Raw genomic sequence first — 23,843 nt, forward strand, 5'->3', positions numbered from 1 at the left:
TCCTCACTTTTCTGTGGATTGCACGCACGCATGGCTGGCCCCTAGGTGTACGCTTTCCAGCTTCCTAGATAACAGCGACTGCTAAGGTGTTGTCCACAGTCGTTTGAAGCAGTGCTGCTTTTTACCAACAACATCCTCCAGCATCACGTATCTGTCTTTCCATGCACATGCAATTAACACCACTAACTATTAAGAATGCCTTATAACGGTCTTTTCTATATGATATGATATATGATATATATACACACACACGAACTTAAAATAAATGTTTGTCTATGTGTACACAACGCTATAATGAAAATAAGCATCATATGTGCATTGGATTTCAAGTGTATATTTTGTCTACATTTGCAACTTGGGTTTTTATCGCGTAAGTCTGAAATAGATGTCTCTGCGTGAAAAGCATCGGATTATAAGTAAAAATAGCCACGGGCTCTTTAACTTGCATATTCAGAACGTGCCTCCTGCAGATATATCTGCTCAGAAAAACTGCTAGTAACGCCCTACACTCGAGACAGGCTGGTGCGCTATAGAGATAGATAGAGAGACTCAGCGGCCAGATAACGCCACAGTGCGGGAGGCTCACAATCTATATAACCTGAGGATCAAAAACTCAATATCCACGCTGGGAAAATGGCACTGGCAGCATCGCTGATCACGTGAATGATGATTCTCCGTAATACATGTGTTTGGTCAAAACCAAATAGTCGGATTTTTAACCTCGGTTTGGTTAAAATAGATTGATTTTGGAGCTTTTTCCACCTTCACGATGCAGTATTGATTTGCTAAATTATTCATTACAGGTATTATTTTTACGGGTGGAATTTTAATTTCTGCGAGAGCTGCTGTCTTTCGCGAGGACCGGGACATGCAGGTCATGCACAGCGGTTTGCGGAAGGAGAAGAGGGCTGTTGGCATCCGTCAGGCTCCGAGCCGCGCCGGCATGGATGTGGACGCGCAGTGACTGCCCTCGCCGGCGGCTTCGGGGGACAGAGCGGAGAGGAGCAGAAATACACTTCATTTGCGCATCACGGGACAAGCCTAAGTATGCTCCGGTTTTATACCCACTTGCTGTTGTGAACATTGGAATTGTATATGCATGTAACACGATCTTGACAACAAATAAAAGCATTATTAGATATTAAGAAATTACTAGAATTCCTAGTTCGACAGAGCTCTACGCTGAGTAAAGGGTGGGGAACGCAATTTATTGTTGTTATTATTATTATTATTATTATTATTATGCCAATTTGTACAGCAAATGAAAATATTATTTGTATTCTTGCAGTATGGTGGATGGTTTGTCATATGCTGTATAGGACACAGGGAGAAATCTCAGTACAGCCAATCTATCTGTATATCTTCAGGTTTTCATTTTGCACGGTTTATGCTATGCAGCGGCCTCCACGGCTGATTCCCCCTCTCTCCTTGTCCGGAGTTTATTGTTCTTGGCAGATGAATTCTGCCTCATTGTGAGCAGTTACAGTCCGACCCCCCCCCCACCTACATTTGATTAGAAGCGAAAGGATAGCAGTCCGTCACATTAAACCGGCCTGTGCCGCTCTGTTAAAATATCAATTAACAGGTGTCCAGCTGTTAGGAAGAACGTATTGTTCGTCTTTGAACGGAGGTACGTGAAGTGATGCCTCTCTGAGTTTTATATGGCATACCTTCTACGTTGTATACCCTGCAGGAAAGGATGACTCACATCCCACGATAGAGTTTTACAAAGTGCGATCTTAACCAGGGCCTTAATCAGGTAGATGTCCATACATTTTCAGCCAGTCTGAGTTTTGAACCCCTTGAGATTATGTCACATCTATCTTAGGAGACTGACTGTGGAACACAGTGCATGATGGGATTGTGTGTGTGTCTCTCTCTCTCTCTCTCCCTCTTTCTCTCTCTTTCATACATACCGCTGAAGTAATGTATCTGCGATCACTGCTCTCATTAGTGTCCGTCCTTTCGCTGCAGCATTCAGCTGCTAAAATGAAATGCACATGAGCGCCGTTTCGCCTGCGTGTCTCACCATCTCTGACCCCCCCAATCCCGGTGGGCGGCTGACTGTCGGAGGGGCCGATATAAAATACGGAGGGACCGTACCTCTGGGTGTGGATCTTGCGGTCTGTTTAGTTCGGTGGGCTGAAGTGAGCTAACTGTATCTATGGTGGTTCTGATGGACGGAGGGGCACTGCAGGAGATGTTTGGTAGAGAGAAGCGACTGGTGGGGAAAATGGCTGCCACCCATCAGCCATAAACCCCTCAAAAGGCCACAGGACAGAAGTTACATTGTCCTGGATGAAAGTATCCCAAATTCAACTAGTGCCCATTGATTCCTCCTAAGCAGGAAACGTGAAGAATGTTTTTTTTTTTTTGATTCATTTGTAGTTTATGGTGTCTCTTGGTTCTTATTCATTTAGTTCAAATTAAATGCTTGGTGTCATTTCAAAAATGTAGTTGTTGTCGATGTTGTGCCAGGGTCTTTGGGGTGGATGTGTGCCACAAGGGTGCGGGAGAGACGCTGAACACCAGGGTCTTTGGGGTGGATGTGTGCCACAAGGGTGCGGGAGAGACGCTGAACACCAGGGTCTTTGGGGTGGATGTGTGCCAGAAGGGTGCGGGAGAGACGCTGAACACCAGGGTCTTTGGGGTGGATGTGTGCCACAAGGGTGCGGGAGAGACGCTGAACACCAGGGTCTTTGGGGTGGATGTGTGCCACAAGGGTGCGGGAGAGACGCTGAACACCAGGGTCTTTGGGGTGGATGTGTGCCACAAGGGTGCGGGAGAGACGCTGAACACCAGGGTCTTTGGGGTGGATGTGTGCCACAAGGGTGCGGGAGAGGTGCTGAACACCAGGGTCTTTGGGGTGGATGTGTGCCACAAGGGTGCGGGAGAGACGCTGAACACCAGGGTCTTTGGGGTGGATGTGTGCCACAAGGGTGCGGGAGAGACGCTGCACACCAGGGTCTTTGGGGTGGATGTGTGCCACAAGGGTGCGGGAGAGACGCTGAACACCAGGTTTCAGCTGAATTGCTTTCAAAAAGTATTTTATTGCAGGGGAAAAAAAATACACAGCAATCCTTTGATTTTCAGTAATTCGTTTGAGATATAAGAATTTAAATTTTATTACTTTGTTTCTTTGCACTACAATAAAGCTTTATTACACAATTTTATTGATTACATCAAATTGTTTCTTTTGCAACCTCTTTTGGGCAGGTAACTTAACAAAATCTCTTTAGAACATTAACGATGAAGCTCTTCTTAATAGTAATAATAATAACAATATTGTAGTAGTAGTACTAGTAGTAGTAGTAGTATTAGTAGTAGTTGTAGTAATAGTATTAATTTGCTGTTACAGTAGTAATAGTGGGAGTAGTATTGGTACTCTGTCATACTGTTGGTTTTAAGGTTACTGAGGTATGTTGTGTGTGTTGGTGCTGTGCATGCGGCATGTGGCTTGGTTGTGTTGTGTTGTGTTGTGTACTGTAGATGTGGGACTGGCCATACAGCAGAACCTGTATTATGAAGAGTAGCGGGTCCAGGAGTCCAGTATGTCAGACGTTCTGTTTAAGTGCCATGTTGGTGGTTATGCTTGATCGCCAAACCAGTATGTGCAACTGTTATATGTAACTGTGACACAAAAAAAATGTAAACTACACCCTTCTGTGGGATGAAAGAAATTCTCACTTAAAGTAATGCAACTAGGTTTTCGATTGATGCTTTTTCGATTTACAGTTTTTCAGGAAAGTTTAAATCGACACAAGGAACCAGATTTTGTATATGACCATAGTCTCGTCTTAACTGTGTATGTATCTGCTGTATGTATGGAAACCATTGACAAATGGAGAAAACTTCCTTGTGTGTGCATATGCTTGGCTGGTAAACCTGATTCTGATTCTGAATCACCACGGAGGAGTCTTTCTGCAGGCTTGCGCCAGATCTCCTCCTTCTTCCACCCGGCTAACCCTTTCTAACACATACCAAGTCAATTAGTCTTGTCAGAACCGGCTGGAGTCTTCAGGCACAGAGCTGGTGATCAATGCAAACGATCATCCGGACTTGTGCCATTTTTGTGCCTCCTGCTGACTAAAGACTCTGTGGATTAGACTTTACTTTCACCTCCTACAGTGTTTTGCGCTCCTTCGTAGCCAGTCAGTCTGTGATCATGCCGCTCTCGGTGGCCAGGCCGCATATGGTGGTGAATGTGCCCGCCCGCCACACACTCTCACTCGCGTCGCTCCGCATCGCTTCAGTCGCGCCAGTGGTAGGCGCTGACATTTGGCGTTCCTTTGAAAAGCCACGGGGCACCGGAACCGCAAAGAGGACGCCGGCTCGGCCCCCTCCGGGCAGTCGGATGTTGCTGTGACCTGGTGGGCGGTGGATTCTCCGCCATTGGCTCATCCAGAAGGTTCTTTCTGAATGCCGGTACTGAGGAGTGACCAGACTCGGTGCGGGATTCACAAGAGCCCGCCCCCATTTTTCCAAAGAACCCAATATGGCTTTAATTTTGATTCATCTATGTCTTTTCTTGGGAGAATCCTAGAGTTTAGGTTTAAACCGCAGATTCTAAGACTGCTTTCTGTGGTCATAACATCATAATCCAGATTCATTATATGAAAGTCTATATAATACTTATTTATTGTAACATATTTCAGTGGTGGCATCAAAGGCAGTGTAGATATCAGATTCTGGCCCTTAGCATTGCTGGTCTCAGTCGCATCTCAGTCGCGTCTCAGTCGCGTCTCAGTCGCCCAGAACCACTGGGAGAGTGATCGTCATCCTGTGACATGGCGGCACTGTGAGTTGTGACGTCTGTGCCCTGCCTGGCGAGCAGCGAGCTGACACAACAGACGCGTGCCGTGTGGGGGTTCAGGACCGAAGCGATGATGCTAGTTCCCCTACAAAACCATAACTTCATGTCAGAAGAGGATGCTACTGTAGATTTGGGGCTTTGGGCAAACCTGAGGACATTTCTCTAAGGATTTTGTCCCTCGTGATGGTTAACGGTGACCCTGCGGAGTGCCCGGGCTGGTTAGCATCCATAGCATGCCATGCATTTCATGTTCTTAAGTATCATGCATTAAGATGTTCTTCACACCAAGCTTCTGGGGATACACAGACGTTTTTTTGGTGATTCAGCATTGTGACGCGTCTTGGATGAAACAGTATCCGGGTGCATTGATTCCACTGCTGTGTGTGGACAGGATGGGCAGTATATGTGTGCCATGGGGGGGCAGGGAAGGGGGCGGCAGCAATATGGATCCATAAAATGTGTTGTTTTCCCTGTACAGTAGGGGATCAGGAGTTAACCCCAGACTGTGTTCCCTAGTGTGAGTGTGGCAGGATATTTGGCTTACGGGGATTTGTGGTGCGATGGGGAGTGGCATCGTGGCCCATAGGGGGCGTAATGTGCTTTGACCCCATTCTCTTGGTGCTGAGGGCTCGTCGGCAAGCCAGGAGCTGAGCAGAGCTCTCCCAGTGCTGGTCTGAAGTCGCTGGGTCACACGGTCATCTCTGTCCCTCGTCATGTGACCTGGGAGGGGGGGGCTTTCTCATGGTGATTCACTGTGAGGTGAAGCGTCAGGTGCTTGAAAGCATCTGGAAGGTGCAGAACTGATGACTCAGGTCGGCGGGGGGAGGGGGGGTCACTAGCTACTTGTAATTGCTGTATCTGCATTATTTATATTGCAAACAGATGCCGCCTCCAACAGAAAAATGGCATGGGGGGGTGGGGGGGGTGTACATTTAAAACAAGCTCTATGTTATTTCCAATCCAACCCCCCCATGTGGATAACTGATGGATTACTGCCTCGTAAGTGTGACAGTATTTGACACGGAATGTCCTGCTTTCTCTTTTCATGTTATTGAGGGCTGGGCCCAGAAGGGGGCACTCTGTCACTTTTGAGACACTCTGACCATGAGCCCCTTTTTGTTCGTGTTATTCTGCCTGCTTCTAAAAGGGGAACGACTAGAATCCCTTTGTTATCCTATAGGAAACAACTAGTTCCACTGGGCCTCGAACCCAGGACCTTCTGTGTGTGTAAAGCAGACATGATAACCACTACACTATGGAACCATGATGGCGAAAGACCTCCACAAAGCAAAGGGGAGCTAATTCCAGCCGCCTCCTGGGGAATCGCTGGACCGTTGTGAAGGTCTCCCCTCAGTGAGTGAGGAGCTGAAGGAAGCCAGAAATGGAGGGTGTCTTCCTGCTTGATCTCCCATTGGTGTGGTGCAGTGGGCACCGGCGAGGCCAACATCACTCCGGCATTCGTGCCCTCGGCGCCTCTTCTGACGGCACCCATTATAGATACAGGCCGCTATTTTCAGCCCAGATGCCCCCCTCTCCAGGTTTTCCAGCAATGGCCCTTGAGATGTTCCTCAAACACATACCTCCCACCGGTTTGATAGGCTCATGCATTTCCTGCACTACAGGAGAGGAGACTTTCAAATCACTGTCGGCACTTGCCGTTTCTGCTGTAGCGTGACTTAAACGACATCCAGCACGTTCACATTGCGCCATCGACCACCGTCACAAATGGCATGTAAGTCACATGCCTGTGAACCTAAAGGAGCTTTAGATTCTTCTGAGGTATTTGCTATTGTCTTTGTAGTGGAACCTTTGGGGTCAAAGGTCAGAATCTGTAAACACCATTTTTGCGTTTACATTGATTTCTGACTGCAGATGCGTCCAGAAACAATGAGTCCCCCAGTTCCAGTCAGGGGCCTCTAGGCTGGAAACTGATTGGCCCCCTCCGCTGTCAGTCACCGATTCAAAACATGTCATTGCCTAATGATGAGGTTAACTCCGCCTCTACCTTAAAACATCTCAAGCTCCAGTTCCTACCATTGGCTTCATCACAAATTTTCACCCCAAGTTTTAGCTGTTCTTGTACAAGATGGCAGAACTCGTCTCTTCTTCCCTGATCATGAATCAAATTGTTGTAGTAATACAATGCTGGGACTCCCAGCCATCTGCCATACCTCTGCATGGAGCCACACCCCCTCTCACCTTTTCTCCAATGAAACTGAAGCAAAGACAGCCAATGGTTTGCCCCCAGCGTAAAGTCACGTGGCTCTGCTTCCACACCCACTTCTTGGTCTTACTGCTGCTATTTTATTATTTCATCATTCCAAATTGTTCATTTCAAACTGGACAAAGTACCTCACAGTGTTAAGTTTATGTTGCCAGCTAGACAGTCAAGCCAGGACGCCAAGTATAAAGGGTGCGTTTAAAAATAAAACAATTCGCAGGTGACTCACTGGAGAATCTGGAGCAAGAATTGAGAGGTGTAGCTTAAAGAAAAACCTTTTTGGTGCAGAATGGAACCAGTAGTTGCTAATACACAAAGAAAGTGGATAAATATATATGCATATAGATGGGATGTGCCCCCCCCCCACAAAGAGTGTAGAGAAGAAATGGGAGAAACAGGAGGGATACCAGAATAATGGAAAACACAGAGACGCAGGACTGCAACATTATGGCCTAGATACACTGATCTGAAGATCAAATGGAGGCACATTCACATTCTCTGTTTCGCCTCCTGGCTTGTCCACATAATCCCAAAACAAACACAAAATCTATGGATGCTTGCGGCCCCAGCGTAGCTGAGATGTCCTACTGACAATGTTGGTCAGGGACGGGCAAGTGTATGGCTACACCCATGTGGTAGAGAGATGTTCTAGAACGAAACACTCGATGCACGCGTGAGAGGAAAGTGACTAACTCTTTGCTTTATGTTATTTTGGACCGTAAATTTATACTGCAAAAGTTCAAAGTGCTTTCAGGTTAGAATGTTTTCAACTTAAGTGCACCTTAAGTTGGCTGTTTGTTTAATAACCATGCATTAATGTTTTCCTGCACTTGGAATTTTAGACATAGAACATTCCAGCACTCTAGGAGTAAAATTTACTTAAAGAGCAAAGTACAGCAGATTTAAATTAACTGTGGGATATGCCCTCAGTATCTCCATGTTATTCAGTTCACAACAGTAAGCAAGGAATTTTCAAAGTCAATTGTTAAAAAGTTGAATGGGTGAAGTGATATAGAGTATATGTCATGTTTCATAGTTTTATTACAACTTCCCCCCTTTTTTGTAGAGTATTGGTATGGCTGAGAAGTCTCTGGAGCCTGGGTCAGTCGCCATCCCAATGGAAGAGTCCATACGTAATGGGGGAGGCCAGGAGCCATCCCTGCTGACGCACCTGAAGAAGGTCGAGAACCACATCACAGAGGCCCAACGCTTCTCTCACCTCCCCCGGCGCTCTGCCGTGGACCTGGAGTTCACCGAGCTGTCGTACACCATCCGCGAGGGGCCGTGCTGGAGGCGAAGAGGTAAGACGGTGCTCACGGTACTCATGTTTTACTCACACAAAAGAATTCTGAGGGCAGAAGGAAAATGATTGATTCAGGGAGAAAACCAATCAGACTGTAGAGGAGGTGGATCCAAGCAACTAGAGGAGGCCATCCAATCAGATGTCCTGGTCCTGCCTCCTGTAGTTGCTTAGACCCACCTCCTCTATAATATGATTGGTTACCTCTCTGAACCAGTCATTTTTGTGTAAGTAAAACTCCCATAAGCTAAGACCACTTAGTCCCTTTACCTCTGTTAAGGGCGTTTTTGATGGCAGACATCAGTGGGAGGAACGACTCCATGTTGGACTGCTAATCATCCTCCCTGAAACTGTTAGTATGCTGTTACTGCCGTTAAGAGACATTTTATTCGGCTCTGCTAATTAATGCACTGAAGCATCAAAAAATTATGGGTCAAACGTAAAGTTAGGGAAATAAATGTATTCTTAATTAAGGCAGCAAAGCATCCTCTCAAATCCGGTGCAAACAAGGGTTTCACAACAATAAATGTTATTCTAGTGTAAAATATTTTCAGACGGTCCCTGTCTTTTGGGCCATATTAGCTGGCCTTTGGCCGTCTCCCCTGCAGTTCTGGGCATGCCTGTTCATCTGTCAATCTGTGTTTGTCTGTCAGTGTGCTCCTTAGAAGATAATTGGCTGTTTTGACAGGCATAGGGAGTACTGCTCTTTTCCTGTCACCGCAGCGCGATCGCGCCTCTATCTGCTCAGAAACCCGTGATTTTCTTTTTCTTCTCCGTATGCTCATTGACTCGTTGCCCTCTCCTTTGCATTCTGATGATCATCCACACCCCCCCATCCCACCCCCACCCCTCTTCCCAGAATCAAAATGGCTTTCATCGGCTGGCTTCCGCCACAGTGAATTATTCGCCACTGGTGATGCGTACCGTTTCCTGGCTCCCCTGCGTCTCGCGGACAGGGCTGCCGTTTCCTGGCGGTCCTTCAAAGCCTGCTGTGTGTCTCTACCTAGATCCCCCTCCCTCGGTGATGCATGAGCACTGTGCCGACTGCTACCGTATTTGCTCTCCTTACTCGTTTAGGCCGGAGTCATACCGACAGTGCAGTATGATTTGTTTGCTATTCTTAGGAATGTTTTATTTTGGTATTGTTTGGGATCATACCTCGCGTCATTGCTCCCGGTACGTCTCATTGGCTATGCAGTCCTCTCCAACTTTGTTTATATTCTATTTCGGTTTATCAAAATAAATCTTAGATACATAGACAAGGGAACGGTGTGTATCGAATCGTAGTTTTCCCCATCACGCTACTAGACACGTCGGTCCTACTCCTAGATGCAGGGTGATTGGCTGAAGGTATCTGCTAGCCAAGCCTTCTCATTGGTTGTTCTCATCCCCCTCCCCCCCACCAACACCATATATACCCCCCACAGCTCAGCTCCCCCTGAACACAGGTCTTGCTTTGTTAAGAAACTATCCAGTAGGGGCTCAGCTGTACCAGTGCCATAGCTGGGGGGTGTTATGTGGCTCAGTGGGTTTGGCTGCTGTGCTGCAGATCAGAAGGTTGTTGGTTCAAATCCCATAGTTGGTAGAGTGACTTCACCCTTGGGTAAGACCCTTAACTCCCTCTTTTGCCTGACCCTGCCTTCAATCTTTTACCACCTTGGATGAAAGCATCGGCTCACTAAGTAAATTGTAATGAACTCTTTGGCAGGTGTCCCTGCCCCCCCCCTTTACTGCATCACGCATTCAAACATTTTTTTCCCTGCCAAAGTAAATCTGTCTGGCATCAGTCAGTCGATCTCTCAGTCGGTTAGTGCGTTTTCATGTGGTATCTTGCGAAATCAGAGAATTCTGCCTTTCATTACACCAGCCTGGCGAAAGCAGAAATAGAGCAATTTGTTCATTCTGGAAGTGCTGTGTAGAGTCAAGTTAAGGCATATTACGGCAATGAGTAAATCAGTCAATAAATCAGTTTTGCCCAACTGGGCTGCTTGCGTGTTTATATAGTGTCCTGCTGAGGTGTGTTGTTATTTTGAGCGTTGATCGTGGGTGTCCAGGGCTAAAGGAAACTTTGTGATGGAGCGTGCTCCAAAAGGGGGCGCTAGCGATGCTGTTTAGTCAGCAAGAACCATATAGCTCTGCTGACAGACAGCCTGCTGTAATATCATTCCGCAAATGCAAACATCCCACGAGGTCTCTAAGCCGCCTTTATGCACCCGTCGGTCACGTGAAGGCTGTGGAGACAGACGGCCCAGATCTGAGGTGACCTCGGTGACCTTGAGCAGCCGAGCGCGTGGTGCTGGCCGCCGGAACCCTGCGAGATGCAGCACTCCGCCAGCTTCCAGTAAACGTACAGGCGAGACAGCTGAGGTCATCAATAATGGAGCAGAGCAAATGAATTCTGCAGGAAGGAGGCCTTAATGGCTGGTGTGGAAGGGGTGGGGTAGGAACTCAGGAATGTGAGGGGGGATGGGTGGGGCTCTGCTTGCTTGGGAGTGGGTGATCCGGATCAAGGACGTGCTGGGAAATCCCCGAATTAAGCTAGGAAATCGTGTTCTTTGCATGTTTAGCGCTTGCCTGGCAAGCTCAAGGTCGAAGCCTATGAATGTTGTTTGAAACATGTGGACTATAATAACCACAGGAGGAGGACACACTGTGCTTGAAGTTTGTGGTCATCAGGCCATATGGGAATTCAAGGCTGGGTGGAATGACGCTCGTCCACAATGCAGGGTGAGGTCTTTTAGAGCCATGATTGTACACATCTCAATTTTGCTCAACGGGTTTCGCTCTGAATATGTTGCAATTGACCAGAGCTGGTGCACAGTTATGGTTTGGTGGCGTGGTCAATTGATGAAGCAGGACAGAAGAAATATCCTTTGCTCTGAGTTCGGAAATGGGATATAATCTAACCTGGATGAAGGCGTCTCCAAGGAGGTGCCACCAAAACAGGGAGGGCCTGAAATTCCTCAATCAATCCTTTTGTCTTCAGCTACACTTTACTTCTTCCATTTTTTTTTTTTTGGTTGAAGATCCTATAACTGGACCCACTGATCCACAATCCAGGTTCCATATTCTCCAGAAGATCATTTTGATCAGATATTTTCATCAGTTCTGTCACGGATTATTGATGCCATAAGGATTTACCTATATCAGTGGTTTCAATGGATCCAGTGCTACATGTAGAGGTGAGGGTTCCAGAATCTCTATGCAGTGCGGAATGTCCTTTTCTTTGTGAATTTACTACGCGTGTGCAGGCACACATTTACTGTGAGCCGTGCAGCATGAACACTGGGCTGCTGGAGAACTTTCTGGAAGATCCGATAAAGGAAACATAAGAGTGGAAGTAGGACACGTGAGAAGAGTATTGGGCATGAGGTGCTGTGCCAAAGGCAGGGATCCCAGGAGAACGAGCAGTAGAAACTCCTGATGTCTCCCAGGAAAGACTAATTTAGCGAGGCAAGGCCAGGGACTTTGACAGAAATCATCAAGCCTACTTCTGGTCCTCTTATTTCTTTCCTGCTTCCACAACAAAAAGATGGGTTCACAAAAGTTGTCATTCTGTTGAAGGGAACATCCATTTCTTTCAAGGGCATTCTGAACACTGCGGCTCCTGGCTCCCCGAGGACGTGCTCAGAGCAGTGGATTGATGTCAGGTTTGACAGCTGATGGTCACACCCATCCCTCCCGGAGTGTCTGCCCCCCCGACCACTCAGCTCTCAATCTCCTGAATGGCGCAGCTTTGTTTCAGCAAATGTCCTCGTTAGTGGCTAATTAACGAGTTTTGTTATAAAACTTCAATTTGCATAAAGACATTCATACAGTGGCAGATGAGGGTGCTGCTATATCTTCTACAGTCGTTTTACAGTTTTATTGAAGCACAGCATACAGTGTAGCCACTGAAATACCGGACACACTGAGGCCTGCAGAAATACAGGACACACTGCAGCCTACAGAAACACAGGGAACACTGTAACCTACAGAAACACAGGGAACATAGAGGTCTGCAGACACACAGGGCACACTGAGGACTACAGAAACACAAGACAGACTGAGAGCTATAGAAACACAGGACACACTGAGGACTACAGAAACTCAAGGCACACCGAGGGCTACAGACACACAGGGCACACTGAGGGCTACAGAAACACAAGGCACACTGAGGGCTACAGAAACACAAGGCACACTGAGGGCTACAGAAACTCAAGGCACACCGAGGGCTACAGAAACACAAGACAGACTGAGAGCTAAGGAAACACAGGGCACACAGAGGCCTACAGAAACACAGGGCACACAGAGGTCTGCAGAAACACAGGGCACACAGAGGTCTGCAGAAACACAGGGCAAAGGCCTGCTTAGGTGTGCAGTGGTTTTCTTAAGCCGATACTGTTTCAGAGGCACCCTGGCTGTTTATTGTCATCATTCTACGCAGCCCAAGCACCTCTAGGGCCTCATCATTCCAAGTTCTGTTCATGCCCTATGAAATAGCATCACGTTAGCCTCCTGTGTGGGCATCAGTAGCTGCTAACACCCGCCTGTTTCTGACCTGGGATTCTCCCCTGGAGCATGTGGACACCCAGGGGCTGAGCGGTTTCTATCTCAGTGCTCCCGTACTGAGCGGTTGGGGGTGGGGAGGGTAACGTTGCAGGCCTGCTGCTGAAAAAAGCACCCCAGTAATGGGCTTTTCAGCTGAGAGGGTCTGGCAAGCTGACAGAGGTGCTGGAGAGGCATGTAATTAGATCAGCAGAGTGGCCGGAGAGCGTGGCACCCGCCGCGGACGAGACCGGGCTCCTGACTGGCTCTCACGAGCCACAGACACCACTCTGCAGGACGCGGTGAGAGACCCATGAGGTGAGGGGGGGGGCTCTTAAGTCCCAGCCTCCCCTGGGGGGTGTACCTCCCTAACTGGGAGACCCGCGTAGGTCTGCAGATACTGAGATGTAACAGGCCTCAAGGTCTGACATAAAAGGGACTGAACGGGCACCTTGGTGCCTCTAGGAAGTAGTCGAGGGCACTGGGGGAGTTTTCGGTGTCAGCATGTCTATGTCCCTCTACCCCTCACAGGTTACAAGGCCCTGCTCAAGTGTCTTTCCGGAAGGTTCTGCAGCCGTGAACTGATCGGTATAATGGGCCCATCAGGGGCTGGAAAGTCCACCCTGATGAACATCCTGGCCGGCTACAGGTAAGGGGTCGGGGTTGGGTCCACAGAACCTTCCAGAACCTTCTGCGTAGGATATAAAGGTCGCTGGCAGTGGTGCTTGGGGCCGACCTGACATCTGCTGCCTATCCCACAGGGAGACAGGCATGAAGGGGCAGATTCTGGTGAATGGGAAGCCCCGGGACCTGCGTACCTTCCGGAAGATGTCGTGCTATATCATGCAGGATGACATGCTGCTGCCGCACCTGACCACGCGGGAAGCCATGATGGTAAGGTCAGGGTAGGCCTTCCACTCCTGTGGGGGAGACCAGTGTTTTCGATGCGCTCAATGCTGACAGCCATGCATGACAGAAGCAGTCTGACCTTCGCCAGTTGTTGGGGGAGCAGTGTGTGGCTCACCGGGCTTGGGTGCTGCATTTGTGATCCAAAGGTCATTGGTTCAAATCCCCAGGTTGATAGTGGTGCTCTCAACCTTGAGCACGGTTCTTAACCCCCCCTCCCCCCCCCAAAAAAAAGCTCTCAGGACTGTCTGGTTCTCCTTTCTCAAAAATACATGCTGTTTTGGATAAATGTGTTTGTTCAGCAAATCAAATGTCAAATGTTGCCAAATATAGATAAATACACTATAGAGCAGGGATATGCAAATCAAGGTTCAAGCCCTACTGATTTTGCAGCCTTCCTTCACGTGTGACCCAGGTATGAAACCTATGGCCAATGAGAATCAGTAATTATTAAACTATCTACCTGGGAGAACTGAAAACACGGCCTGGATTTGGAATCGAGGTCCGGAGTTGAATAGCCCTGCTACACAGCCAAAACTATTTAGACTTCTCCCTGTACTACAGTTTAAAAAGGGACTCTGGTACCTTGCTGTTCAATGTGAGCTCTCAGCAAAATATCTCCCTGTGTTCAGGTTTCCGCCAACCTGAAACTGGATGAGAACATGGACATGAAGAAAGAGCTGGTGAGTGATGACTGTGTCACGTGACCACACACCAGCCAATGGCGGAAGGGCTCGTGTGACACTCTGGTTGTATGCGGCAGGTGAATGAGATCTTGACAGCACTAGGACTCCTGGAGTGTCTCCACACACGCACCATCTCCCTGTCGGGGGGGCAGCGCAAGCGTCTAGCTATTGCCCAGGAGCTCGTCAACAACCCGCCAGTTATGTTCTTTGATGAGCCTACCAGGTGAGGAAATGAGGCTGTCCAAGGAAGGACTGTTCTGTTGTACCACTGAATAAGGTATTTCTCATTGTACCCAGCTGTATAAATGGGAGAAAACTAGCGATAAAGATATTTCTGGTTAATACCATTAGCTGATTATTTAAAAATCTAACCCCGATACCGATAGTTTGGGAAGTTCTGCTTAAACAAATTTAAAGAGAGAGTCAACCCAAATAAAAAAATAATGTTCCAAAAATATGAACAAGTATTTATTTTTTGGTAAGATAACAGTGACTCTAGCACGATGGGCAATGGTGGCCTAAAGGTTAATAGTGCATGTGTATGATCAAAAGATTGCTGGTTTGAATCCCTGACCAGCAAAGTAGCACTGAGTTGCCTTGAGCACGGTACCACCCCTTAGCACTGCTTCCTGGGGGCTGACTTAGCTGCCCCCTATGTCACAGTGTGACATACGGGTTAAATGCAGAGGATGCATTTCATTGTTGTGTACTATAAGGTGTCAACAATGATGACTAATTACTTTCACCTTTTACAACAACAATCCCTGAGTCCTGTATTTTATAACCAGGGATGCAAATACACCAGTAAAAAGTGTCAACTTTCCAATGCTTAACAAGAATAAAAAATCCGCAGTTTATGAAACAGAATGAATAGTGGTGAAAAATCTGTGGTGTGCAAAGACTTTTGACTGTTAGTGTAACTTCCACATAAGTGCGCATTCACCTAAAAGCGATACATGCGGCAATCGATTGTTTTAACAGCACAAGACGTACTTATATTATGTGCATTTGTGCTGCTATGACTAGAAATTAACGTGCATTTTAACCTGTATACCGCAAATGAAGTACGAATTAGCATATAAAGGTGAAAATGCACGGTAATTTCTTGGCATATCAGCACATTGCACATAAAATAAGTACATAAGTATGGTGAGTAAGGTGAATGTGTACTTACATACCAGTTATGTGCATCTTTGTTTATAACTGTATACAGTTTATATATTTATAACATTTATAACACAGAAGTGCTGATCATCAAGTGTGATTATTTTCCAAGTAATACCTTTCGCACTGTCTGAATTTTCTTTTGCTATGAAATGCTTTCCTTACTGACAGACTGGCGTTATTCGGCAGTACGGCAGCCTCCTTTATCCGAACTTTATTCTCGTCACATAGGAGACATTTTTCAAACTTTAGTACGCGAGGGTGCAACATAATATGGGTCACCATTTTAAAGGGCAGTAAATATCGTCTGATTTTTAGCCATCGACCGATGGGCGATTGTCGCTATACCAGCTGGTACCTCTCACACTCTCCGAGTCGTATGATTGGCTGAGCCTTCCGGGGCAGTATAACATTATGATTTGCTTGGGTTCAATCCAAAATACCCAAGGAATCTCTGGATTTATGCAAAGACCTATACCTCACATGTACATGCAGGACAGCCAATTTACAGGAAAATCACTTTGTATTACCTGAATCAGATATACAAGAAAGAGAAGGATTTTAACTGGATTTGGTTAACCTGGATCTCACAAAAAAATCTTAGAAAAAAAGTACAATGGGCTTGAATTTTCTTTTTTCAGTCGCTTTGAGTATAAGTCTAAAAGCAGTCTTTCAGATGACAATAATTGAGATAATGGTGACTGAATCTCAGGTGATGTAGTACCAATTTTGGCAGGAATCCTTCAAATGGCAAAAACAGCCTGAGCACATGTTGGTAGTAAATTTACTAAATGATATTTTCTGTAACCTCTAGCATTAAAGTTTTGCAAACTAGTCTGATGACTACAGGAAAAATACATAGAGTTTTATAGTTACAAGTTACACAGTGCTATACCAGTGATAACCGTCACGTAGGATACCTTGTTTTGCCAGCCCATTGAGCTAGACAGGTAGTCATTGGCCGGTTTCGCCTACGTAGCTAGATAGTACTAGTCAAGCCACACAGTGAACTACTACGGTTTCTATCACAAGATATGAAACCAAGACTTGCAATAAACAGCACATCCTGTTTGGATATTAGTGTGATTCTTGCTTCACCGAATCAATCAGAAATCTCTGAAAATTTCTTTCAACATTTGAGAAAAAGTTAACAAGTACAGTACTATGCCCCAAAAGTAGAGAGTGTCTGCCAAGTGCGGTCAAAAGGAAAATCATTTAGTGTGCTTCCTCAAATCATGCTGGTTGATTGATTTCGGCTTACAGTTGTACTTGAACATTGGGCACTTTGATCCAATAGTGACCCCTGACCCCCCCCCCCCCCTCCCTCCCCTGTCTTTGTGCCCTTTTGGCTGTACTAGTGGGCTGGACAGTGCCTCCTGCTTCCAGGTGGTGTCCCTTCTGAGGTCTTTGGCCCTGGGTGGGCGCACCATCATCTGCACCATCCACCAGCCCAGCGCCAAGCTCTTCGAGATGTTCGACAAGGTGAGGCCCCTCCCCGCCTCCCATAAATACACCTCGTATATGCAGTTGGGCTCCCCTGGGGGAGAAGCAGGATGTGTAGAGTTCTGTCTTCCCCTTACTCCTGTGCCTTTCATCCGGTCCAGCTCTACATCCTCAGCCAGGGCCAGTGCATCTACAAGGGCACCGTCACGTACCTCATCCCCTACCTGAAGGGCCTCGGTCTGCACTGCCCCACCTACCACAACCCCGCAGATTTCAGTAAGTTACCTGTATGGCAGTCCTGAGTCTGTCAGTCCCAGTGCCTTACATGTGTTTCCATGTGTGCTTACAGCTGCTGTCTTTGTGGGGACACAATTTAAGAAAATGTTCCCTTTAATATAAAATGCATTTTGTTGGTGGCTAAGTGGGGTAAGCCTCTGCCTTTATGATCGGGAGGTCACTGGTTTGAGTCCTGTCCTTGGCAGAATAGCTGCCTGTTTGTTGGCCCCCTCCAAAAATGCTCCAGGGGTGCTGGATAAATGGTTGGACCCCGTGCTCTGACCTCTAGCTCTGCTCTAAACTCTGTGTGTGTGTGTGTGTGTGTGTGTGTGTGTGTGTGTGTGGGTGTTTGTGTGGGTGTTTCTCAATACCAAGAACGCAAAGATCATACTTGTACTCTTGGAAAGACTGGTCTTGCTAATTTGCCTCCCGAGAATGAACTTGAGGCGCGGTGGGATTGGTCTTGTTTGGCGAAGATGCAACCAATGTAGCCTTGATATTTGGGGTGTGGCAAGAACAACATCCGGGGATTTTTACCAGCTTCTGTAATTCTGTTCTTGAGTGTTGGAACTGGTCTTCGGCAATGGACAATGACTTAAGACTGGTACTCAAGCGCACAAGTACGGTCAAGTACGCTTGTTGGGAAAAACCTTATGTTTCAAAGGAGAGCATGATGGGATATGCAAAAAAACAAGCATTCCAATGTACTTGAACAAATAAAGCATCATTTCATTTTCAAATTGTTAATTGCATTCAAGTAAAAGTCAATCAGAAGTCCCCACAATGACAGAAATGTAAGTGTGTGTGTGTGTGATAAAGAGAGGCCATATAAAGGCAGGCGGAATCTATTTAAGGTTTATGAGCCTGCGAGCCCTTGGCTCTACGTGACTCGTCCTCCTGCTTCTCAGTCATTGAGGTGGCCTCGGGGGAGTACGGCGACCTGAACCCTGTGCTGTTTGAGGCCGTGCAGGGGGGGCTCTGTACTCAGGAAAGCAAGAAGAACTCCAGTGATAAGAATGACCCGGCGTCCTCCAGTCTGTCACAGTGTCACAATGTAAGTGTAGCTCCCCAAACAATCGTCGCCTCCCACTCTTTCCGGTGCTACTGGGTGAATCGGCAAACACACCTACAGAATCATCTTAACCCTTTTGATCCGTCCCTACAGGATTCTGGACATATTGAGAAACACACCTTTGCTACGAATACCCTGACGCAGTTCTGCATCTTGTTTAAGAGGACCTTCATCACGATCTGCAGGGACATGGTAGGTGGGCAGAGCTGCACACATGCCCTACTCCACACGGTGGTGGTCATCTCAATGAAGTGACCTTTGACCTCTCGCCAGGTGTTGACCCACCTCAGGGTGATGTCTCACATCTCCATCGGGGTACTTATCGGCCTACTGTACCTCAACATCGGCAACGACGCCAGCAAAGTCTTCAACAACACTGGCTTTCTCTTCTTCTCCATGCTCTTCCTCATGTTCGCGGCGTTGATGCCTACTGTGCTGACATGTGAGTTGGGGGGGGGGGGGGGGGGGGGTAGTAGGGCCTGGGTATGGTTAGGTAGGATCTACTGAGGGTAGCAGCACCAGATAGGGCATGGGAGCTGTAAAGTCAATTCTGTCATCCATCCATTTCCGGTAATCAACTATCCATCCTGAAACCAATCCTGGGAAAGTCTTTGTATACTATACATCACCAAAGGAATTATATAATTCCACATGAGACGACTGCTAGAATCTGACTGATTGCTTCATCTGCTTTTACTTCTTTGGCAGTCCCTCTGGAGATGTCTGTGTTTATAAGGGAACACCTCAACTACTGGTACAGCCTGAAGGCCTACTACTTGGCTAAGACTATGGCAGACATCCCATTCCAGGTGAGCTGGGCCTGAGCAGAAATGTATTGTGGGTAAGCGGGCGGTTGAACCACGCAAACCCACCACGCTCTCTCTGGGTCTCCCTCAGGTCATCTGCCCCATCATGTACTGTAGCATCGTGTACTGGATGACTGAGCAGCCCCCGGAAGCAGGCCGCTACCTGCTCTTCATGGCTTTGTCTACCTCCACCGCCCTGGTTGCCCAGTCTCTAGGGCTTCTGATTGGAGCTGCATCCACCTCACTTCAGGTAAACCTGGTCATCTGAACAAAACATATCCATTTTACGCCTGGAAGTCCATTTCAGATAAGGGTTCTGGTTCCTTTGATTTCTTGGGTGTCAGATTCGTTAGAACTTTGTAAAGGTGACTCGTTTCCTTCCAGCAGCAGGTTTTGTTTTTTGTTTATGGAAACATGTTGTTCTGTATCTGCCTCACCATTTGCAGGTGGCCACGTTTGTAGGTCCTGTCACTGCCATTCCTGTGCTTCTCTTCTCTGGATTCTTTGTTAACTTTGATACCATCCCCAAGTACCTCCAGTGGAGCTCCTATGTGTCCTATGTCAGGTGTGTCCTCGTTCCAAAGATCAGGGTGGGGCAGGTATCACGGGGTGTAGGGATGAACGTGTACAGGTGTCCATAAGCTAACTGATTACCACCATGCTGATCACACAACAGCTCCAAGGCTTTACGTAGCTCTCTGTGACAGACACGGCCCTACCTTGCCGTTCCAGTAACACCTCCTGTCTCCTACCAGGTACGGCTTTGAAGGGGTGATCCTATCCATCTACGGGCTGAACCGCTCAGACCTGGAGTGCCCGATGAAGGTCTGCAAGTTCCAGAAACCAGAGGAGGTGCTCCAGCTGCTAGATGTAGAGGACGCCAAACTCTATGTGGACTTCATGGTTCTGGGGGTGTTCTTCTTAGTCCTACGGCTGGCCACCTACCTGGTCCTTCGCTACAAGGTCAAGTCAGAACGATAGGCATCCCAAGCCCCCCCCCCCCCCCCCCAGGACTACATCACTCATGTATAAAACAGTCACACATGGTATTTTAGATCATATTTTCTATCTTTGAAAACAGTCAGATGCATCAGATTTGGAAGTGGTCCTTTTATCCATGTTTGATTCATATTTTTGTGGACACTGGTGGGGCTGACTGTAGAAGCTGCAGAGATGGAACTAAACTGTCACAGACTGGTTCCTTCTGGCCCGGCTGACCAGCATTCCAGGGATGCTGCTCAGCATTATCCTCGGGGAACTGATCAGTGGAACTAAAGCAAAGGAATGAGACGTAGCACAGAGGAGCGACACTACGACTTTTTTTTACCTACTGCTAGCCTTGCAATTAACAAACAAAAGGCTGTCATCATCTCTGGGGTTGTTACATAATTCAGTTTAAACAACAAAGTGTCTGTAATGTATATCATCTGGATCCCACACCCTTGATGTAAGAAGCATCGATGAATATTCCAGAAGGGAATTCCAACGGAATTTTCTTAAATAAATGTCAGGTGTACTTTTCACCCCTTCCTATATATATTTTTAACAATTATTACGCAATCGGTCAGTTTGACAGTGATCTGTTTCATATTATTTGAAATGGACTGATCTTTCAGAGATGTAGGGTTTTTTGTTAACATCCTGTTTTTCAAAACTGGAATCCTCCCAAAACTACAGACTATTAGAAAGCGATGCTTCTCAGAGGAGGCAGCTTTCTCCAGCACACCAATCAAAAACCAAGGGACTCGCTTCCCAGTATCCAGTTACCAGTGAGGAAACATCTAACTGCGAGTTACCATGGCAACACTGGCGTTCTGTTTAAACGGGTTCTGTTCATCCCTCGTGGGTCTGGTGTCCTTGATGGGGGATTAGGAGAATGTCCCCGTGTCATGCTGTCTGTGAAAACCTCGATGGGGCCTTGCCACTCCTGCATTCCAGCCTCTGCATCATGCCTTCCTATGTGGCCTTCAGCCACTGAGAAGAAATGCTTCAGGAGCCGAGCTTCCAGGAAACCTCCCTGACGATGGAAGAAGGTCTCACCAGCACCACCTGACGGTTCTCCTTAGAACCCAACAGCTCCTGATGGCAGCTGAGCTCTCCCTGTGCAGATTTGGTGAAGGGCTTGTCTTCCACGTTCTCCGAAACCGTAAGCCAGCACACTCCCCGGAGTCTCCTGCCCTTCTCCTCCTTGTGGTGGTCGGTCATGGCGCATTCTCCAGCTTCTCTCGAATTTATACCTCCTCCGAAATCCCAGAGGAACAGAACTGGGGGAAATCGAGGCTGCTTTAAGAAGGCACTCTGATCACATTCACCTGCTCCACCATGGGACGAGATCCTATTTCTGCATCCTTTGGAATAGGCTGTAGTTTCCCTTAACAGTCACTTGGGGCAGCAGAATTTAGAGTGAGCTGAGTGCTTGGTCAGAAATGAATTTGATCAAATTTTAATTCCATTTTCAACCAATGGTAATTAAAGAGGGGACTGATTCTACTGTTTTGCATCACTTGTAGAAATAGACCTATAATCCAAATGGCCATGCATTGCCTGCCATCAGACTTCGTTAGAAGAACAGGACATAAAAGCATCTGTGTTTGAGCACTTATTTCTGTGGAAACAGAGCTACAGACTCCAGGGAACTACGCATAACATGACTAGTTAACTAATACCCGGAGACTTTCTAGGAGGTTATCGGTGTGTGAAGTTTTAGCTGACTGGGTCTTTTTCGCGTGTGTGTGTGTGTGTGTGTGTTTGATTTTGTACTGATGCACCGGCTGGCTGATGTCTGTAAAAGAAAGAAAATGTCACAAGACTTGTGCGTTGCCGTGCTGCTGCCCCTCAGTAAGAAAGAAACCTCTCGACACAGCTCCATATCCTGCTCCCCGCACACAAGCTCACAGACATACACGCACATACACACAAAAAAAAACTTTTACCCTAGAGATCCTCTTCGCTTCAGTGCAATGCAAACTTATTTAATAATATAAACTATACAAGTTCCTTTCCTCAATTATGATGCCAATAATAGTATGAATATGTAATGACTGTACAGTAAATGTGTTATGATGTAAACATGTATCCATCCATTTTTATTGTCACGTGTCTTGTATTTTTATTTTTTAATGTTTCTTTTTTTTAATTTAAATTGAAAAATTGAATATACAACCGACAGAGTCTGTTTCCCAGATGCATTATGGATAGCTCCGTTTATGACGACTCTTTGTTTTTTTATCTCTAAATTTTGGACCGTAATCTTTTTCTTGATATGTCAGCAAAAAAAAAACGAAAAACAATGGATCAATTAACAGATTTCCCCTAAGCTAACGGTGGCATATCCGACCTCGCCCCGTCTCTGAGACAGCTGAGATGGGCCCCGGAGCTGGAAGAAGGTGTGTTTAGATGTGAAAGGTCTCCGCCATGGCTGCTACCCATCTCGCATGGGTCCCAGCTTTGGTGTATAGCTCACAGTGACTATTCCCTGCTCGAGGATTCAGACGCATACATTTCCGTAGTTTTCTTTCTCTTGTATGTGAAATATGTACATATTTCAGGTCTTGCTTCAAACAGCACTATATCTATGTCAAATATGTCGCATATGTTGTATTATGTCCCTTTAGCATTTAACCAGACTTGTACAGTCATGGATCCCCACCTCCCTAATATTACTCCCCTATCAGGTGTCCCATGATCAAGGTTTTTTAGCATTTTTCGTTGGTCCCATTCACACGTGTCTAGTCACATTCTTAATGTCTGTCTGATTCATGTCGATCTGTGGGATCCGACTCCGACATGAAGGTCTTTCTCTGAGTGGACGGGGCCGGGCGCCTTAGGGTGTTTGAGGACTTTAACATCACGTGGCCCCGGAAACACTGCCGGTCCAGGTGTCTCATCGGGGGGGGGGGGGGGGGGCTGGGGAAAGGGTTCTATTTTCCCTACCGCAAACCGTAGTCAGTGTGCAGCGGGGGATGTCATGGAGGTATGAAGCTTTGTAACTGGAAGGTTCCGAGGTAGGTCATGTCACACTGTTGCTTTAGGGCCCTATGCCAAGGTTCTCCTCCCGGAACATCTTCAGTGATGAATGAAGCTGTGGAGCCAATTAAGATGTTAAACCGTGGATGTTGCCTTGGATGGCAGCATCTGTGACTCGCAGGACAATAATAAGCAGTCAACCTTTTTATTTGCAATATCCAGCGGCCTGTCTGTCGTGCGTATCGTGCCTTACGGAAACGCTCCTCGCGTCATCTTTGCTGACAAGGAACACAAGATTCCCTGGTTTAACCTACAGGGGGCAGTACACCGTCATCCACGCGTAAAGCAATGTGCTACGGACACGGTCGCAACTTGGTGGATTTCACACAATTGGACAGTGTGCTTAACGAGGACGTGTCCACCTCATAGATATGCATATTCTTTTCTTTGTTGCTAATTTTAAAAAATCGCACAGGTCAGGTTTAGGATGAAAACACGATTTGAATACAAGCTGAATTAGATATGTTTCAAGAATCTGTCAAACTATTAATCATTTAAAGCAGGAGTATGTAGAAAGGTTTGTCCCAATAAAGAGATTTTAAAAATATCTTAAATGTGAAAAATAGAGATGAGCTGATAATTCTAAGAACCCCCCCCCCCCCG

The 23,843-nt window shown here is 46.9% G+C and overlaps 1 protein-coding gene and 1 non-coding gene across 2 annotated transcripts; one reads left to right on the forward strand and one right to left on the reverse strand.

The window, feature by feature from the left end:
• Positions 1–508: 508 nt before the first annotated feature.
• LOC111846240 (ATP-binding cassette sub-family G member 4) lies at positions 509–20,213 on the forward strand. The gene is made up of 16 exons (XM_023816260.2): positions 509–659; positions 804–1,045; positions 8,101–8,335; positions 13,393–13,510; positions 13,623–13,755; positions 14,400–14,450; positions 14,531–14,676; positions 16,976–17,099; positions 17,222–17,336; positions 18,245–18,390; positions 18,502–18,600; positions 18,682–18,850; positions 19,117–19,217; positions 19,306–19,464; positions 19,661–19,779; positions 19,970–20,213. Exons 3-16 carry the CDS (start codon positions 8,110–8,112, stop codon positions 20,193–20,195), a joined length of 1,932 nt encoding a protein of 643 aa, XP_023672028.1. The 5' UTR covers positions 509–659; positions 804–1,045; positions 8,101–8,109; the 3' UTR covers positions 20,196–20,213.
• trnav-uac (transfer RNA valine (anticodon UAC)) lies at positions 6,002–6,076 on the reverse strand. The gene has a single exon. It is a non-coding gene; the product is annotated as a tRNA-Val (tRNA).
• Positions 20,214–23,843: the final 3,630 nt, after the last annotated feature.

The sequence above is a fragment of the Paramormyrops kingsleyae genome, chromosome 18 (assembly GCF_048594095.1).
Source record: "Paramormyrops kingsleyae isolate MSU_618 chromosome 18, PKINGS_0.4, whole genome shotgun sequence".
NCBI lineage: Eukaryota > Metazoa > Chordata > Actinopteri > Osteoglossiformes > Mormyridae > Paramormyrops > Paramormyrops kingsleyae.

Excerpts from the sequence above, each read along its gene's own strand:
- LOC111846240 (XM_023816260.2), top strand. The coding sequence starts at position 8,110 with ATGGCTGAGAAGTCTCTGGAGCCTGGGTCAGTCGCCATCCCAATGGAA. Across the intron at positions 17,100-17,221 it reads TCTTCGAGATGTTCGACAAG|CTCTACATCCTCAGCCAGGG; the intron begins GTGAGGCCCCTC and ends CATCCGGTCCAG. Across the intron at positions 18,601-18,681 it reads TCACGATCTGCAGGGACATG|GTGTTGACCCACCTCAGGGT; the intron begins GTAGGTGGGCAG and ends ACCTCTCGCCAG.